This window comes from Hylaeus volcanicus, chromosome 2 (genome assembly GCF_026283585.1).
Source record: "Hylaeus volcanicus isolate JK05 chromosome 2, UHH_iyHylVolc1.0_haploid, whole genome shotgun sequence".
NCBI classification, from domain to species: Eukaryota; Metazoa; Arthropoda; class Insecta; order Hymenoptera; family Colletidae; genus Hylaeus; species Hylaeus volcanicus.
This window is the reverse complement of record NC_071977.1, coordinates 12233523-12253832: the sequence shown is the minus strand read 5'-3', so window position 1 is coordinate 12253832 and position 20310 is coordinate 12233523. Positions and strand designations below refer to the sequence as shown.

The 20310-nt window shown below is 33.6% G+C and overlaps 3 protein-coding genes across 4 annotated transcripts in view; 1 reads left to right on the top strand and 2 right to left on the bottom strand.

Annotated features, from left to right (window-relative positions):
* The first annotated feature begins 4111 nt into the window (after positions 1 to 4111).
* On the top strand, positions 4112 to 6985 carry LOC128872168 (putative fatty acyl-CoA reductase CG8306). Its single transcript, XM_054114600.1, has 7 exons — positions 4112 to 4638; positions 4839 to 5090; positions 5162 to 5411; positions 5539 to 5731; positions 5839 to 6078; positions 6175 to 6432; positions 6499 to 6985. Exons 1-7 carry the CDS (start codon positions 4447 to 4449, stop codon positions 6635 to 6637), a joined length of 1524 nt encoding a protein of 507 aa, XP_053970575.1. The 5' UTR covers positions 4112 to 4446; the 3' UTR covers positions 6638 to 6985.
* A 681-nt stretch (positions 6986 to 7666) lies between these two features.
* Positions 7667 to 10106, bottom strand: LOC128872169 (ankyrin repeat and MYND domain-containing protein 2). 2 transcript variants are annotated; one of them, XM_054114602.1, is made up of 4 exons: positions 9818 to 10106; positions 8776 to 9153; positions 7984 to 8679; positions 7667 to 7906 (listed from the first exon to the last, which is right to left on the bottom strand). In XM_054114602.1, the coding sequence occupies exons 1-3, from the start codon at positions 10016 to 10018 to the stop codon at positions 8032 to 8034; spliced, it is 1227 nt and encodes a 408-aa protein (XP_053970577.1). In that variant the 5' UTR covers positions 10019 to 10106; the 3' UTR covers positions 7667 to 7906; positions 7984 to 8031. The 2 variants fall into 2 exon arrangements, with proteins under 2 accessions (XP_053970577.1, XP_053970576.1); XM_054114601.1 differs by having other exon boundaries at positions 7667 to 8679.
* A 3855-nt stretch (positions 10107 to 13961) lies between these two features.
* LOC128872936 (sodium-dependent dopamine transporter) overlaps positions 13962 to 20310 on the bottom strand; it is a 34510-nt gene continuing 28161 nt past the window's right edge. Inside the window, exons 10-12 of the mRNA XM_054116128.1 lie at positions 19863 to 20063; positions 19354 to 19521; positions 13962 to 18426 (exon numbers count right to left, since the gene is read on the bottom strand). Of these exons, the coding sequence (XP_053972103.1) occupies positions 18214 to 18426; positions 19354 to 19521; positions 19863 to 20063 (582 nt within the window). The 3' untranslated portion in view covers positions 13962 to 18213. The remainder of the gene's footprint in view (positions 18427 to 19353; positions 19522 to 19862; positions 20064 to 20310) is intronic.

Below are 20310 nucleotides of genomic sequence, written 5' to 3'. Positions count from 1 at the left end.
GTCGTAAATTCCAGATAGGTATAGCATCGACGGCTTCGAGGCAGTGCTGCCGCAGCAACTTAGGCGACGGTTAAGGTACAGTATGAGTGACGGAGAAAGAAGCAAATACGAATAAATGAAAAATAAATGTAAATGGCTAGGAGTGGTTGCGCCGAAGGTTTTCTTCGGAAAAGTAGAAAATAGATGTAAATTATTCCTTAATTATGTAAATGAGATATAGCACCTTCGCGTCTCTACACGATATCACATATATGTATATGTTATTAATACATTATTAATACATATTAATACATATATTAATTTTATACAGGACATTGGTGATACTAAGAATTGAATTTTGCAGATGTAAGTTAACGAATGTCGAAGTTTTCCTTTACTGATATATTACGGTAATTCTGGCTACTCTTCGATCTTGTACTTTGTATCCAATGTTTCTCTAGAACCATCTAGAACTCTGACATTGAGATTGACAAATCCGCTACGTGACTCGTCCGTGACTGCTTTAGAATATAAATGAATTTTTTGTTACTACAGTTGAGAGGACTAGGCAGTCAAATTGCACCGATATTAAATTTTTGGGAATTAATTCCAAAGAAATTAATGCGAATTCTAGCTTTTTCCTTTACACAACATTTGTATGTATCATAAAGGCTAGAAGGACAAATTTTTCCTATTAGAAAAAGTTGCTTTTTACTTGTTATACAGGATTTGAAAACCATGAGAAAAAGTTCCTTGACGAAAAGTTTAGTAAAATTCTAGACTGAGAAATCGTTCATGGATCCGTTATGGAACTACAACAGAGTCGATGGAAGAACCGTTAACGCAATGCTGCGCAGTGCTTCCCAACAGCATCCTGGAATATGCTGCACATGAAGTATCGCAGTGAGCCATAAATAAATCTTGAAAAAATTTTATTAGCAAAACAGTGAGCATCGCTTGGAAATAATCTAGCTACCTACTTCTGTGAACAAATGTTTTGCCATAACGCTAACCATAAAGAATGTAAAACGTTTACGTTTATAAACGTATACGAACTTTAGATGAGAAAATACGAGTACGCATTTCAAATATTACCAGAAACATGAACAAATCATGTACAAGAATATAATCGCAAGCATCTTATTAAAAATTCAATTTTATTCGGTTTTTAAGAAATATGTTAGCCTCTCGTAAGTGTGCCATGGCGCAAATAGGTTGAGAAGCACTGCTTTAAACAAGCAATATTAAGACTGCAACGGGAATCGATATATTCGGTTTACGACAAGTTTTAGTTTTAATTCTTTAATTGTTGGTTGCAATTTAAAGGTAATTGATTGACTGTAATTGCTGCAAGCAATAATTTTCACATTTAAAAAAGTTAATTGTCAATCACGATTAACTAATTGATCGGCATGATCCTAATCTCGGCGTAATCCTACCTAATCCTACCTACATATTAAAAAAATCAAAGAAAAATGATGTTTCATTCACAGTATGGTAATGTACAACTTGTTAAACGTGAATATGCATGATGTATATCAATAATTTATGGCTAATTATGTAAAAACAACTACTTGCATACCATAATGAAACTTGTATGTCTTCTATGTCACCTAGAGAGTAAGTGTAATTTCTGAAAAAACAGTTTATTAATACAAGCAAACGTAACCCAAGAATATTAAACTTTCACAACGCGAACAGAGAAGATTGCACCGCCAGTTATGACTTGGCGAAGTACCGAGTCATTAAATAGAAAGCAGTCAGACGTGATAGTAAACGGAAATAGTTATTTTGTTTACCGATCCCGAGGAATTAAGGATATCGAGCAGAACGGAACTGTAATGTTCTATACCTGTACGATTCGCTGGAACGAATTTATATATAACAATTTGCTAAGATTTTAAACATGAAATGGAGATTTAAAATTATGTATATATTTTTTTGTATGTTTTCCATATTAGTATACGTCATAAATGCATAAAATCCGCAGTCTATTTGGTCACCTTTTAAGAATTATAATTGAAAATTTTCTAAGCTTCTTTTAGTTCCTTGTGATGACATTTTTTTATTTATTACAATGAATCGGAAATGCACAGCACAGGGACTCGTTAAAATATTCGTTGCACGATACGGTTTGTCGGCATCTTTTTGGCGTACCTGTAACCGACAATGTCAGCAAAAGTTATTCAAATCGAAGAATTTGATTGCGGTGTTATTTCCTGCTAACGAACCTGCAGAATTTACGCTTACATTGTGGCAAGGTGGTCTCTACTTAAAATAATTATTCCCTGAAATTGCACTAAGGAACGCAAGATTGCTATGCGATCACGTGTACTACATTTGCGAGAAACTAATGTTTTGTCAAATAGCGAGATGCAACTGGTAATTATGTTCTTTAGATCTCTCCTAAACTCACAAGTTTATGGGTTTCTTAAATTGCAGCTGGAATCTTTTTAGAAAACTTTCTACAGTTTCTATTTGTAAAAGGTTTTCCAAAAAGTGCTTTAGGATTTCGTTTTCTTCTTTGTTTTATAAACGACAAATATTATGGAATATATCCGATTATATTTGCTGTCTAATCAAATGATAAACGTATCATCGTCTCATTACAGCTGTTTAAAAATAGATAAATGAAATTACACATACAGTCGTACAGAACCAATTCAAAATAAAACTTTATGTAGTTATTTTATTAATAAATTTTAGGGGAAGAAATAATTAACCAACACTCCTACATATTTTTAGAGTAGAACTTTGCGTAAATTAAAGTTTTAAATTAACTTTTAATGTTGGCCTCTTATTTCTTTTCTTATTAATTTTATTTTAAATTGATTGCTGTACGAATACTTCTTACACGGACTGTATCTGTTAATTCGCTTATAATAAGTGTTATAAATACAGCACAGCTTTATTATTAGAATTTTCTTGGAGAAACGTTTTTGAACATACTTTCTCCTTCTTTTTTTCATTATTATTGATATATGTATCTGAATTCTTCCAGCATTTTCAAACACGAATTTACGATCATGCCGATTGGTCGTAGTACAATCAAATATTGTGCAACTCTTTTCCTCTTAAACTATAAATGTAGTTGTTTGACTGACGACGTACGTTGTCACCTTCACGTGAAGGGAGCAAAGGTCCCTTCAAGGTATAGTATATATATATACATATATGTGATATCGTGTAGAGACGCGAAGGTGCTATATGTCATTTACATAATTAAGGAATAATTTACATCTATTTTCTACTTTTCCAAAGAAAATCTTCGGCACAACCACTCCTAGCCATTACGAAAAAAGATTTATTCAATGAATGTTTACCATTTATTAATATTATTGTTTAAATTCGATATATAAATTAATAACAGATATTTAAAAACAGAGAATATCATTTTAAAAATGAATTCGCCAACTATGCGTATCCTACTGTACATATCATCTCTTTTGATGCTATGCAAATTACGTTTGCAACCAGTAACGTGGAACAATTTGAACCTATACTTAAATGAAGCTTGCAAATAAAATACCATATTTACGCACTTTGCACATTTTCTACGAATAATAAATCGATGGACATTCGAAATTCAACAGTCGATAGATTTCTTCAATGATTTCTAATCTAATTTCCTATATTAATTATCATTTGATATTTGAAATTAACTTGAAAATAAGTAAATAATTTAAGTATCAATTACTAAAAGCATCAAGCTTGTACACATTTTAATTATAAATTGTTTTTCTTTTTAGAAGATTTTAAAACAAGTAGGGTTGAAAATTATTCTAATAATTTCTATCTCGATCACTTTTTAGGACAAATCTGGTAGGAACAGTAAATGGAGATAGAAAGCACTAGAAATTCGATCAAGCATGATTTGTGAAAGTGTAACCGAAGTAAACGAACATATTTACCGTTCTACTACCGTTTTTTTTTTAAATTTATCGTTTTATCTACCAGCACGTATTATTTACTCGACCTTGTATACATATATATACATATAAGTACTTTCATGTTCTACATATTTTTTGTACGTAATATACAAATAACACTAATGAATTTTTTAATCATTGGTATTGAATGGCCTCTTTAGCTCCTACTGCCAGACATTTTTTATCCGTTTCATAATTCTCCTCTACGCAAAATATTATTCGTATTTGAATCTATACAAGCCTTGAAGCACAATTAAATTTCATACTGATTTTCTAAATTCATACTAGTTTTATTCTTTCGATTGTCCCACCAATTGTCCACAGTTGTTCCAGCAGTCTCTACCCGAAGTTCTGACTTCTCAGTTTCACTCAGTTTGTGACGAACCAGCGAAGCAAGTGTTGTGTGTTTTTCCGGCAGTTTTTTCCATGCGTTCCAGCACTGTGTTTGGATTCGTAATAAACGCGTAATTACATTATTTGATCTGCGACGTCTTGAAGCGAGATCAAAACCGAGATTTTCGAAAATAAAGCAATTACGATGGTACCGGACATTCCAAGTTTCTACAACGGGAAAACTGTGTTTATTACTGGCGGTACAGGTTTCCTCGGTGTTTGCCTGATCGAGAAACTACTACGTTGTGTTCCTGATTTGAAGAATATTTATTTATTGGTTCGACCAAAAAAGGGGAAAGCCATTGAGGAGAGACTGGAAGATATCAAGAAAAATTCGGTACGAATGTGTTCGAAATTGGAAATAGATATGATAACCTACTCAAAATTATCAATTTTTGACTTGTGAAATTTGTATAGCCATATAGTACTTTTATTTTGTTCTTAATACCCTGAATATTTACAGGAGTTACTGGAATTTTATAAATTGTTTGCTATATGTAACAGACAATAATATATTGTTTTGTTCTACTATTTCAGGTATTCAATAGATTAAAGGAAGAAAATAAGACTCACCTCTTCAAAAAATTGATTCCTGTTGCTGGTGATGTGGGAGAAGAAAATTTAGGTCTGTCATCCGTAGATAGGTTGACATTGGTGGAAGATGTTCAAATTGTTTTTCATTCTGCTGCAACATTAGATTTTGAAGCAGATCTGAGGTCTACAACAAAAGTTAACTTATTGGGAACACGCAGAGTTGTGGAACTTTGTCAAGAAATAAGAGATCTCAAGGTGAGCTCCTTATTTTTATTAAATCCAGTTATGGTAATTGGAATTATTCATATTATTTTCCTCATCTTTAGGCATTGGTACATGTCTCCAGTGCATATGTTAATTCAGTGTTGCTTGAAGTCGAAGAACGTGTGTATCCTGCACCATTTGATGTAAATGAATTAACCAGATTAGTAGAGAAATTAGACGATACTGCTTTAGAAACAGAAACACCAAATATACTGAAAGATCATCCAAATTCTTACACTTTTACAAAACATTTGGCTGAGCATGAAGTTAAGAATGGACGTATTCCTGCTGCTATTGTGCGTCCTTCCATGAGTATGTATATTAAAAATGAAAATATTTTTTGTTTGTTAAAACGCACTAGTATTTCTGTATAAATTAATGAAATTTGAAATTATTAAATTATAAATCTTTATCTAAGTATTATGTTATTCATTCACAGTAACAGCAGCATGGAAGGAACCAGTCTCTGGATGGACAGTATCTAAGAATGGACCAGCAGGATTCTTAATGGGTGCTGGGAAAGGTGTTGTGAGAAGATTACCAATGGCAAAGCATTTAATTTATGATTACATTCCAGTGGATATTGTTGTAAACAATCTTATTGCTGCAGGCTATGCAGTCAACCGTGATGGGTACAATCACATTTTTTTTTTTTAATATTAAAACTTAATCGTATAAATTACTTATTAAATAAAAAAAAAAAAAAAAAATTATACTAACAATGATGCTTCTGTTACAGTGGTAGAGAATTAAAAGTTTATCATTGTACATCTAGTACAATCAATCCTTTCAGATGGATAACCCTGGAATCAAAAATTAATAACTTCTTACATAAATTTCCATTGAAAAGCGCAGTGTGGTATCCATATCTTAAATTGGTATCCTCGATTTTTTTATTCAGACTCTCTGCAATTTTCGTACATTTCATTCCTGCATATATTTTGGATACAGTTACTAAATTAGCAGGAGGACGGCCAATGTAAGTGCATTATGATTAAATCAATTTCAAATCTATTAAATATTCACTTCTTTAAATTTTAGCGCTTCGTTTATAAAATGAAATAATTGTTTTTAGATTGGTACGGTTACACACAAATATTAACAACTCATTGGATCGTTTGAAAATCTTTATCTTTACTGAATGGAAATTTCATAGTCCTCGCACGATTGAGTTACATAATTCTCTATCAGAGGCTGATAAAAAAGTCTTTAATCTGGATATTAAGTCGTTAGTGTGGGAAGATTATTTTGTAAACATGATACAAGGTGTCAGGACATATCTGCATAATGAACATCCAAAGACATTAGAGAAAGCACGCTCCAAAGATAAAGTGTAAGTACCTTGATTGAAAATTGTATATAAATATTTTCGTTATTTATTCATTTTTTTAATTTTCAGATTAATGGTTGCGCATCTGGGTTTACAAGCTTCATTATTAGGACTCGTTTGGTGGCTGGTCAAAATTCTCTTTGCTAGTACTTGGACCAAAACGGGTTTAATTGTTCCCCTTATGTATCTCATTTTTGATCAGTTATAAGTATATCAAACAGAATTCTTTTCATACAAATCCAAAAATACGGAGAATATTGAAAAAGAAGCTACTTTCTCTAAAATATGTAAAAATGCGTAACGTTATTGTTAATTGTTTTAATAATGTTTGCCAACGAGCATTTATATTTCATTAAGCGAACGACAGATTTTACACATTTCTACGTTTAGAATTTATATACAATTTCATACATTTCCACTAACACTCTCCTAACGGTGTTGGGAAATAAAATTATTTAAGTATTATTATAGAATATTTCTATAAACATATTAATATATTAGTATTGTTGTATTGAAAGTTATAATATAAATATAATATGTATATAGATGAAGATAAGAATTGAAAAATGTTATTATGTATTAAACCTATTAAGTTGCCTATTAATTATTAATAAGAAACTGTAAAATTCGCTTAAAACACTTGTTAAGTGTGGTGTATTTTTAAATATTGTGTTAGTATACGTAGTTTAGTGACGTCAGCCGTGAAGTTAGCAACAGTTAGCAACTAGTAGTCCATGGTTATATAGTCATTCAACTAAAAAACAAAACTTTTGTTTGAATAGATACCCAGCTAGCAGTGAAGGAACAAAACTAATTATAAAAGTCGATCAACGCCCTCGGTGGTAAAACGCCCAAGTTTGTTATGGAATAGTTCATACTTCTGGCGCTAGATGGAGATTCAAAAATGATGACAGTTCAGATTGTCTAATAACTTTGAAAACTTAAAATTTACATCTTAATACACATCTGTGTGAAATATGGATTCAATTTACCATTTAGTTTACTAGATATGATTTCTTGAATTCGTGATTTTTCGTTGCATTTTACAGTAAACGTAAAATGTCCCATATACGCCGATGCAGCGACGCCTCCGTGGACAGTGGGCCTAACGTTTGGGTCAGCGTAAAGCGCGCTCGAGTCAGCCCCAGTGATCACAAAAATAATTTTTCTAATTATAATTTTAAGGAAAGTTCTCAGGATGATAAGAATCGTAAAAAAGAGAAATGATAGAAACATATTCATAAGTGTCTTTTTATTTCTATGGCGATGACAATCACAAGAGTACAATCCTGAGGAAATTACATTGTAACCGAGTATTGACGTATAACGAAACTATTTATAATACATAATAATGTAGTACATTATTAATAATGGTGATGAATTTTTCAGACAAAAAAAGAAGGTAAAAATATACAGTAATACATAAAAAGTCCGTTACTCTCTGTATAATTACAAACTAAAACGTCCGAGATGTTTCCTGAAAATATAGTAGAACAAATTTCTTCTTAGTCTTCTAACGTGATAAAAATAATTAACAATTAAACACATACGTACAGCACACCGAAATTAATTGTTTGGAATAGAGTTTCGCGTTTTTCATACTTAATTAACGGTCAAATTTTGTTGTAGTCTGGAGCTCACGGCACTGCTTATTTGTTCTTTATCCACATCGCTTATTTTTGCGCTTGGCATCGAGATCTGGCCTAATCTGGTACACGCTTTTTTGTGCATAAACCAATGCAGTCTCTGACATTCTCTGTCACAGTATTGTACTGTTTTACATTTACTGCATTTCTTATTAGCTTTATCTTCCCCGCATGTTACGCAAACTTGTGCACTATCGGAGAAGGCTCGCTGTCCATTAATAGCAGCCGATACTACCGATACAGCGGATGGTGGATCACTGGCTGCAAGTGTTGCTACCATTTGTCGAAAAATTGGGCTTTCCCTGTATGGAAACTCTCTCACGCATTCCCTTAAGAAAACTTCCTGATATTCTGGAGTACCATCGCTTTTACTACATTTTAAAAATTTTCTTATCAGAACCTCGATAGTATCTGATTTTTTTTCTTCTCCTTCCTCGTTTGTTTTCTCATTTTTTTCTGCCTTCATCGCTTCTTGTCTTTTTTGAAATTTGATTACTTCAGCCACGACACAACTTAGGTAATGATATTTGAATGCCATTACCTCATTTGTTTCCGCGCCTCTTCTCATTTCTTTATGACGCATACATTCTAGCACGATTTGTACCTGAAAATAACAAAAACATTTCTCAGATATTTCTGTTGTTCTATAGACATATTTGCATAAACATCTATAGTCTATACATAACATTATGTATTTTACCTTGACAGCATTTTCTAAAAGACCAGGGCATCTTTGTAAATTCATAACTACACGTACAGGATGTACATTGACTTGCATTATAAATTTGTGGAATGAATCTGCCAAGTGTGGTGGAAGCATCGATTCAGTCCTTAATCCTTGTGGTTTCACATAATAATCTATGTCTGCTTTTGGAATGAAATTATTGATAGTTGCTACACAATTATGATTGCCTACAAACGCAGCCATCTGAGCTGGAGTTCGGCCTACACTATTTGTTGCTGTTAATCGTGCACCATAAGACATTAGAAGGTGACACAGCTCAGCATTCCCACTTAAAGCTGCAAGATGGAGAGCTGTATATGCGTGTTTATGTTGGCATGCATTCACATCTGCTCCCTGTAACAATGAAGATTAAATTAACATACTATGAAGAATATTTTATTCACGTTAAATGGATTCATTAGTTTAGTAGATATACTAATAGTAATAGTAATAATATTTAGCACTTGTTATTGATTATGTTGAAATTAAACTGACTTCCTATATTATTAACTAAATGGCATCCCAAATAAACTTTTCAAGTCTTTTTATATGTTGAAAATGCAATCAGATTTTGTATATATATTATATGATATAGTATTTTAAATGGAAATTATTTTCATATTTTGAAGGAGAAATTTTCATTTGAATCACAAAAGCAGAAATTTTATTGTATCAGTGTTGATTATTCTTCCCTCCAATATACTTGTGTAAGGTGTTTCATAAATTTTGACAATCTTCAAACCAGACCTGCAGATAAAATTCAGTCGTACTTAAAAAGAAATTCACATTTACTTATTAAACCGGGAAAATGAAGATGTTGTTTGCTGATTTAACAAATCATTGTTTGTCTAATGTTCTACCTGTTGAACTGTGTGGATACAGAAAGCGAAAAATGCTCGGACAGAACGCAATTTTATTCACTGTTCATCAGCAATAGAAATGATATGATTATTAGAAAAATAAACATATTTCAAACATGTTTTAATCGTTTTGTTAGATTGTTAAAGAGCTAACCTACCTGATCGAGAAGCATCTGTACTATTTCTTTGTTTCCCTTGTAACAGGCATGTTGAAGCGGGCTCATACTGTTATTGTCCACGAAATCCATTTTGATTTTGTTTGCTGCCAATATCGTTTTGAGTTCCGACACTTCATTTTTCGCGATTTTCTCAAAAATCTTCTTCTGTACGTCGATTAGATCCTCCGTGACAGGCGCCATTTTTCCCACTATCGATCAGCATAACGAGAAGTCGAATGTTATAGAATTGTCGAGAACAGGGTTTGTCACGCTTACTCCATGGAGTTTCCCCACCGCCGATATCACTGGATGCATCTAAAAAGACCACTACTCACTAAGCCGCTCAATGAGCGGATTTTAACCAGTGATGCCATCGGTGGTAAAACGTCCAAGTTTGTAGCGAAAGTCTCGTAAGCACCCTCATAATTTTGTAGTGATTGTCTCATACTTTGACAACTTTGATACACATCTGTGTGAATTATGGGTTCAATTTACCGTTTAGTTTGCTAGATATTAGGTTGTCACGAAAGTTTCTTTCGCGAGTTGCACTCAATTACTTTATGTGGTCGTGTTTATATATTATAAATAGACAATCTAATTTCATACATATTCATATGTTGTAACAGTAATGGAGCAAAATGAATCGTGCACAATTTAGTAATGTAACATAAAACATAAAATATTGTGCATGTATTACTTATTAATCAAGCGAAAGTAACTTTTGGGACAACCTAATATAATCACTTGAATTTCGTAACTTTTCGTCGCATTTGACAGGAGATTTATGGCAGCCGACAGAAAAAAGAAGTTTTGTATGATACTTTCGACTGTAAAACAATTTGTACAATGTAGATCAAAACCAAAAATGAATGGAAAGCGAACTAATAAGTGTAGATTAATATATTTCAACTTCGGCAAACTTGCCCGTTTAATACCAGAGCAATATGCATTAGAAAACAAGTCGGATATTATATTTTTTCATGCAGACTTCTGTCTCGAGAAGTTGGCAGCGTTTCATATAAACACGGCCGTTGCGCGGTATTTTGAAAAAGAGTGGGCGCTTCAAGATTTTAAAACATAACAATTAAAAACTGTTTAATCTTGTTAAATCTTCAAATGAAATGATACAAAATTTTATTTAAAATATTTAAATATTGTGTATTGATTATGAATGCTATGAAACATTGTGTTAAATATTATTGTTATAAATTTTTAATGTTAAATGAGGTACATTTTACAGTAAAACCAAATTCCAACATAATTAAACATTCGTGATACATACAGTATCACTGAGTGTTCGATTGAACATTAATAACTAGACTGCGGATCTTTATGCAAAATAAAATCTTCACGTACGTGCCTACAAAAATTGAACCTAAATAGGAATTTATTTTATTCTGCAAATATTATGACGTGAACGTTACTTTCAATCTTTTTTATATTCTTCCATATTGTTTGCATTTCGTAGCTTCTTGCACATTTAAATTTCCTATAAATGCATTATAGGATTATTGTTAATAACACTTACGGGTCAGAATAAGTATTCATTCGAGACATTAATCGTGATAAATTTGTCAATATTTTAATATCTATTCATTGGACCAACTAAATATTAATTTCTGACAATAGTTAAATTAATTATTAACAATACTTGTTATTTAAACAACGATGGGGAATATGATTTTGCTGTGATATTCATGTTTCACGAATTGTTGTCTCTTTACATTCAACGAGCTTTCGAAACGACATGTCACGACATGTCGCGCGGTTGTTGTTCGCCCTTCCCCTTCTCTACTTCGAGACGTACAAGCGAGCCGCTTTGTTGTTTGCCCTTGCCCCACTCTTGTTCGATAGCGAGCCGCGACCCTCGACACAGGTATACGAGGGGTGCGGTCTCATTCTTCGACGATCCTTCGTTCGATACGGATCTCGCGATCGCGCATCCGCGTCTCGTGTCCCTCCTATTTGTAGTTTCCCTTAGTTATCGTAGCTTAGTATTGGTTGTGTGTATCTTAGTTTGGTTTGGTTAGTTTTAAGGCATGCGTGTACGAGTATCTGTCCTCTGCCAAATAATTATTAATCATTTGTTCAATTCTTTCGTTTGTTCGTAAGTCCATATTGGACTCGCAACTCCGTTCTCCATTTCGGTGACTATTACTTGATGTGATAAGTGTAGTGGCCAACCATGTGACTGGCTGAAGTCGGTTGCCGTCCTCTGGTGAGTCTGATTTGAGAGAGGTTCAATCGACGCCTCCGAGGAATTTTCTAGTCTCTGTACGCGTCAGGCGAAGTCCAGGCTCCCGACGCAGCGCAGCTCAAAAGAGCCGTCAGACGGATGCAAGTCGTGTCCTGGACTCCTGACGTTGTGCAGAGAGTAGAACTCCGTTTCGGACTCTACGACCGTCAGACATACCTGGTGTCGCCAGGGCAGGACACCCCGTCGCGGTGCTACCTACGTCGTACACTGTCAGGTTGGGATCTGGGCCCTCGGCAGCAGGTATGCAGGGAGTAGAGTACTGGCGGAGACGTTGATCGTCTTTCTCTCGAATCAGACTCACCAGAGGAAACGGGACTGACTCTGTAAGTCCAGTTACGTGGTCGCGTCGTGTCGCGATTTCCATTTACCGTCCATTTAGTTCAAATAATTATTTGGCAGAGTCGGACTTAGTTTCGTACTTAGCATTAAGCTCGTCGACTCTATGTAGAGTATGCATCTACGTATGTATACTCTATATAGAGGGAGATCGAAGGAACTTTGATTCCTTCTATCTCCGGGTCTCCACTCGCAGCAACCTCCACGTGGTGAGACCTGGTAATCGGTATTATTCGTGACGAACAATACTTCGTCGCGAATAATACCGAGAGCTGATGGCTGCGAACTTTTAATAAGATCTTTAGATATAAAAAGTGTAAAGTGGAAAAGTGGAAAAGTGGAAAAGTGGAAAAGTGGTAAAGTGGAAAAGGGGAAAAGTGCGAAAGTGGAAAGGGGAAAAGTGTAAAGTGCAAAAGTGGAAAAGCGGAAAAGGGGAAAAGTGGAAAAGTGGAAAAGTGGAAAAGTGGAAAAGTGGAAAAGTAGAAAAGTGGAAAGTGGAAAGTGGAAAGTGAAAAAATGGAAACGTGGAAAGTGCAAAAGTGCAAAAGTGGAAAAGCGGAAAAGTGAAAAGTACAAAAGTGTAAGTATCAAAGTGCCGAAGTGCCAAAATGTACTGTGTAAAAGTGGAAAAGTGCCAAAGTGCAAAAGTGATACTGAGTGGTAGAAATATAATAGAAATGATGTGATGAAGTGATAGAAATTGTTCGAATGTGTTAGGATGTGTTAGAAGGTGTTAGGAGGTGTTGGAGCGTGTTAGGTGATGTTGAGAGGTGTGAGGAGATGTCAGAAGTTGTTAGCCAGTAAATTGTAAGCGCAAATTTGCGCCTGTTACATGACAACCGATACTAGCCAGTTTATCGGTTCGGTTGCCATCTCGTAGGCGCAAAGGTGCTCCTGTTATGCGGGAACCTGGACTTGTCGGTTTGGTTGCCGTTTCGTAGGTGCAGAGGTGCTCCTGCTCTGCGGCAACCTACTCTAGCCTGTGTTTGTTGGTTCGGTTGCGATCTCGTAGGCGCAGGTATTATGCTTCCAGTATGCATCAACCCATACTGGTTGTTTCGTCTGTTCGGTTGTCGGAATCACCTTAAATGAAAAGCAATGCATTGATCTCAATTAGTGGAATATGAGAATGAAATGTTTAGGGTATACTAGGTATGTGAATGAATATAAAACACACATATTTGTGCAATAACTTTCGCTTACTTTGGAGTACTTCGGAATCTTTTTAGTAATTAACTTTTGCAATCCTTCAGCGCTGATGAATAACGTATACTGGTCTCGATGTTTTTCATAAGTTTTTATTAAAGAAACAGATATATTTTATACGACACGTGAAATTGTACATCCGCAACGCGTGATGACTTCAAACGAAAATCCAAATGTGAATCAATTACACATTTGTTTAGTTTAACATCATTAAAGTTTATAATCGATACAACAACAAAATTATGAAATACTATGACGCAATGTACAATCAATATAAACCTGAGATGAGTATAATTTGCGAAGCAAACGAAAGAACATTATTTCACTTATGATATAGTCGTCGTGTTCTTGCGAATATTTGTTTATTTATCATGTCAACAAGGCCCGAGCTGCTACCTATGGCTGTGGTCGCAACTCAGATGCGATGTATAAAATATAACATACAATTATACAGGATGGTTCGCTTTAAAAGGAACACCACAATATTTTTTTTTCTTTTTTTGAGTAGTGAGAGTCTGAAAGATGTCGAGGACGTGATTAAAATGATTTAAAAGCGTAAACAAGATGTACAGTCATTCCCATTAGTACTTTATGTCTATCTATTGAAGATATCTATTGAATACTTATGAGACTGACTGTATATAAAGTATAACTTACTATGTTTACGTTGTAGTAATTGCTTTTAAAAATTTGTTTGATTTCCTATGTATCTAAATATGTAGTTCCTGAAGTTCATAGCAGTAAAAAGAGTATAATATTCAATTATAAAATATTTATCTTATAACGTTTTTACACAATTTAATATTGAAATAAACGAAATATCAAAGAAATTTTAAAGAAAATATTTTTTTGAGTATTCAATGTTAGTCTGAGTTACTCAATATGTATTTCTGAGTTCGAAATCGTAGATTAAAATTGCTTTGATCATATCCACGACGTTCTTTCGAAACTCTCACAATTACAGGAGACATTTACATGTTTTATTTTTTAGTAGTTCACCCTGTATGTATAGATGTATGCACACACATCCGCATATCATTATACATACACACGTACCGTTGTACCTAACAACAACAGCTATAAACTATATCGTACATATATGTATATCTGCACATAGAATATTTCCTAACAAGTTCACAATAATAGTTTTCTTTTTTCAAATACTTAACATCTACTCAACCATTTGCATCGTCGATTCTCGGAGTCGAGGTGACAGACAATTCTTGTAGAATCCTTTTTGCAATTTGATATTTTTTTTTAAAGAAAGTGGGTCTGTGTAAAAATTATTTTCAAATTTTGCGAAATTATAATACAAATAATTGTTATAATTATTTAGAAGAAAATAAACCAGTCAAAATAGAAAGAAAAATATTAGTCAAAAATGATTCGAGAGATAAGGTTAATAAAATGGAGAATAATAATGAAATTAGAGGAACCAACTAATAAGAATTATCTTGAAAAGTTAAGTAGCAAGAATATTTCACGGAATACATAATTAACATAGTAATAAAGCTTTTATATAATAACTATATTTGTACTAAGCTTTGTAAAATTCCATAAATAATAAACAGGTACTAAAAAGTACAATTAAATTGATCAATTAAGTGCCTACTATTTGCTAAATAATTACGTTCAATGTCCTAAGGAAAGAATAAAACATGTTACTGTAATCATATTAAACATAATTTCTGTTATAGGATGATTTATTTTTAACAGAAATGAAACTTATAGGATGATTTATTTTTAAGTTTCATTTCTTCTGCGATTCTTACTTTTCCATCGTATTGTCTGTCCAAGGACTGTTCTATTCTAAATATTAAATCGACAAAGCGTAAATGCTTTTCGATGATAGGCTTCGTTATTTCGATAACATTTGAACGTTAATACAATTGTAATATAACATTATCACACCTGAACGGTGGTTACAATTTGCGTATAGTCTACACAGCATGTACGTCTGATCGAAGCCAGACTATGTAAGAGTGCTCGAGCAATGAAACGGGAAACAATTGGACATGATAATACTGTCAACGATATGCAACCTTAGCGATAAGAAAATTATTGTTTAATCCTTTGCGGCGATTAAAAACAAACTGCTTTGTTTCGTATATTTTTCGTTCGCACGTTGATGACACAGTCTCCAAATTTGTACATTTATTTCAGTTTATGCCCCAAAAACACATTTTACCAGGTCTATTTCTTTTTTTTTTCTTTTTTTTATTTAATGCAGTTTAATTCAATTTCTGTCAACATTCACGTAAAGATATCATTTTGACATCATTTGCTAATCGTATGTGTTTCAGATAATATCGTTTCAAAATAAAATGTAGGTAACGAAAGGTTCGATTTCGTTATGCTTCTAGGAAAAAGGCATACGAGTTTTGGAAAATGCTATCACTATTTTACAGAAGAGCTATACACGTAAAGTCTACTTTACGAACACTTCCCTACAAGTATCCTATTCTCAAAGGGTTAGCTACACGTTTCTACAAGAAATTCAAGTAAATTTGTTGAAATTCAAATCAAAGCTTTGATAATTTCTTATTTTTGTTTTAAGTACAGAGAGAATTCTATGAACCGATATCCAGTTTGTAAATAATACTTTTGGAAGGGTACGAAAACTATTCCTTAATCATCCTTTCTTTTTTTATACAGTTAGCGTAATAAGTATTCGTACAGCAACCAATTTAAAATAAATGGTTCCTGTACGAATACTTATTACGCTAACTGTATTTATCTACGACATTTTTTATGGCGTTTTGTACGCTACAGTAAAGGTTTGAGATGATTTTTCTTTTATTTTCAGTTAGACATATTTAATTGGGAGAAAAATAACTGTCTTTTTTTTTTTTTTTAAATTAATATCTCCTTTAGCATAGAATAGGATGGTTACCATAGACAGGCAAAATATTAGAAAAACGTTTAGAAGAAAAGGTGTAATATATACTGTGTTCGTTTAGAAAAATGTTATTAAATAATGCCTGTAATATTTACAGGTTGGACCTCTTGAACACTCTAGGCAAATTTCTAAAGAAAATCTCGTGATTTTAAAAATGAAAAAATTCGAAATAAGCATCGATTATTATTGACTTAAAAAAAGAAAGTAATCCTCTGTTGCAATTTCAGCTGATGCAACGCTATTTTAATCGAAATCTTAGTCACCAGGATGACGAAGGAGCGTTGCTTCAACTATACCTAAAGATATCATGATTGAAAAAATGTTCTATTTCGATAATTTAATTCCTATTTGTCTGGTACGAGAGCGCACAGTAAAATTATGTATGTAATTTCATTTGAAAAACGCGATGATTTTGAAGTGCTTGTGAACAGAAATTGAAGATATTATTTGAAAACATTCGAGACATGGTTGTATTTGGTTTTAGGCTTTCTGGGCGCTTAAAATTTTGTTTAAAATGGAATTATGTAGTTCCATATCCTAACGTGTACTTTCATTAAAGAAACAAACTTATCGACTGAATTTTTTATTTAAAAATGTCAGCACATTATCGCTACTATGTCAATATTCGTCATAATATTATATTATTGCTAGTTACTAAATTCGTCTCTTTAGTTTTTGTAAGAATATAGAAAGACATAATTCTCTTTTGGGTGAGATATTCTGACACTTCGTCAGCATTAAGTGAAGAATATATTTAATCAATCATTTTCAATAATAATAAGATAATCGATTAGACTTTAAAACGTAATTTGTAACTTTCCAAGTTCAGAATCTGACAAATAGATATTTAGTTGATGGTGCTGAATGTTTCAAACTTAAGAGGCAAAAATAAATGTAACGAACATGCTAATAAAATTTACGAATCTATCGTTTTTTAAATATTTTATAAGGAAAATGGTACGATAAATACCTATGACACCTATAAATTATCGATAGACAGCGGATCTTTATGCAAAATAAAATCTTTGCAACGTTCCTTCAAAAATTGGACCCAAACAGAAATTCATTTTACTTTACAAATATTATAATATGCACTTCACTCTCAATATTTTCGTATATTATTGCATATTGTGTGCATTATGTAGTTTCTTGCACATTAAAATTTTCTCTAAATACATAAAAATCTGTAGTCCACTGATCGATACCGTTGCGGCATTCGAATCCCGAAGAATCTACCTGCGATACAACCAAAACATCATAGTATCCATCCCAAAAGGACACAGCTGCGCCCAGAAGCCTTTGTTAATATCAACCACGAAGAGCCAAGCTGTGAAAACTTGAAGTATCTGACTAGTAACTTGTTACAGAAACCTGAGTCTGTTCTGGTCCACGGAAAGAAGAAGCTACAATGGTTTGTCAGGCAATTTGTCGTTAACAAATGAATTGTGACGCGTCGAGAAGTGGTTTCTTCCTCACTGTTGAACGAGTTCACTGCACAAGAGGCCTCGTCGTGAATCCTCGCCGTTCAGGGAGTAAAGAATCGTCGTAAAGGTGCGCATCGCAAAGTCTAAGTGAGTGCGTTCGAGGTCCTTGCGGCTCAAGGCAAAGAGATTCGGTGAAAATATAAGCCCCAACGATGGAACATTAGCAAAGGTAAACTTGGAACCGTGCACCGTGCAAAATCACAACCGCACTGTCCTAGACCGGCTCCGGAGGTGGATCCCCGTTAATACCTTCTCTGGATTGGATCATCACCTCCGTTTGTTCCTTGGTTAATTCCTGCTGTTCGTTAGACAGGTTTAAGTCCTGGTCCGCGATGAAGCTGCGACGGACCGCGCCGTTTGCCACCGAGGCTAAATCCGCGTTCTTCTGCTGCGTGTCCCTCCAGGGAGTGGTGAGGATTCTTAATCTCTACAATTTCAAACATTAATCGATTAATAATTTCAGGAATAATTTTGAACAACTCCGAGACTTCTTTATGATGCTTCAGGGCTGTTGAGTATTCGTTTAAAGGAGTCTTTCTTTAGGAATATTTATTTTACTGAATGCAGTGTTCAACGGGGTAAAACTTGTTCAGGATCCAAGGTAAAATTTAATTAGGAACTGTTAGATGTAGAAACGAATTCTGTGCCTTTACTTAGGCATAATTATTTACAACTCTAGTTTAAGTAGAAATATTTACTCGTCGTTTCGTTACTTTAGAGTTCCAACCTTCTAATTCTTCAACCTCATCTCCGTTACAGTGGATCTAAATATGCAATCTAAGTCACAAAATTTACTAGTAAACAAATTTCGTCTATTGTCTTTCCTCTAACAGATTGCGAATTTACTTGCAAATTGTTAGGTGTAGAAATTAATTCTGTATATCATTTATGACTGTGGTTTAAACAGAAATATTTATTCACGATTTTGTTAAGTAAAGTACCAGTTTTATAACTATATATCCTTTGTTGGATGTGTAACTTAGGAAAAATAAATAATTGCATGGTTTTTCCTTATAAATAAATGGCAAGGTTACCTTAGAAATGCACAAGATTAATTTCTACACTGGTCTGAATCGAAAATATAAAATGATTCTTGATTAGTATATGCATTGCTATAGTAGGGACAAAATTCACAAAATGGCGCGTGTTGAAATGTAAACGTCGAAATTCTATATGTTTTTAAAACAATTTTTTCGATGAAAAAAATTGTTAACGTAGTTGAAATATGAACGAATATATCCTCCGATTTTCGCTGGGGTAGGTGTTACGATTTCTTTTTTCAAATAAATCCGAAAATTAAGGTAAAAAATCGCGTTTTATGGTGGAATTCCGTCTTTAAGATTAAGATAATTACCTGGATGAAGCTGCCGGGCGTGACGATGATCTTGTAAATTGCGATGCCGGGTATCATGGCAATTGAGGAAGTCGCGATTAACCAACCCAGCACGTTTGCCCAGACTGGGTAGACGTAATCCTCGTAAGTCAGCGGTTCGTAGCCCATTAAACCGTAAACGATAATAAACTACAACAGCAGAAAAGATTATTTTCAAAAGTACCTTCGTTAATTTCCTTCATTTTCCTTATACAATGAAACAAGATGACTCGAATACTATCTCTAAGTTTTTTTTATTAATTTTGGAAATATTAGTGCAGTGAGATAAGGTTATTTTGGACATCACCTAACATCGGGCAGTTAAAATTAATGTATAATATAATTAAAATGAAAAAGAAAAGATTTGTGAGGAGAAAAGTGTGAAAAAATATAAAGAAATAGCTAGTTTTATGAAATATACGATAGAAATATACCAGAAGAGACAAGTGGATATATTCTTCTAACTTTATTTTATGTGAAAGACAGTATACCATGAGAAATATCGGGGCGACGAATTTCCAGCAGACGCGCCAATATATTCCAGGTGAAAACCCGATCATGTCTTTGATATCCGCGCAAAATCTGTCAGTTCCATAAATCCAGCTGATGGCGATGGCTTCCGCCAAAACTGCGAATAACATTGAGTAACCCGCCGCGTAACGATCCAACAGGTGGAAAAAGTAAAACCCGCCCTGTGGAAAATCCAAATACAATTTAATAATTAGATTCCTTAAGAGGGAAAAATCATAGCTTTATTCATTAATTTTTTTTAGAAAGCAATTGACTCGTTAGAAAATCTGTTTGCAGACGTCTGTAATACGTATATCGAGTAACAAAGAAATAATTTATCATTTAGATTTTTTTAAATAAAGTGGCAACGTTGGGGTCATTACTCGACAAGTCATACTGTCTGCATTTTATAGTTTATTGCTGATTCAT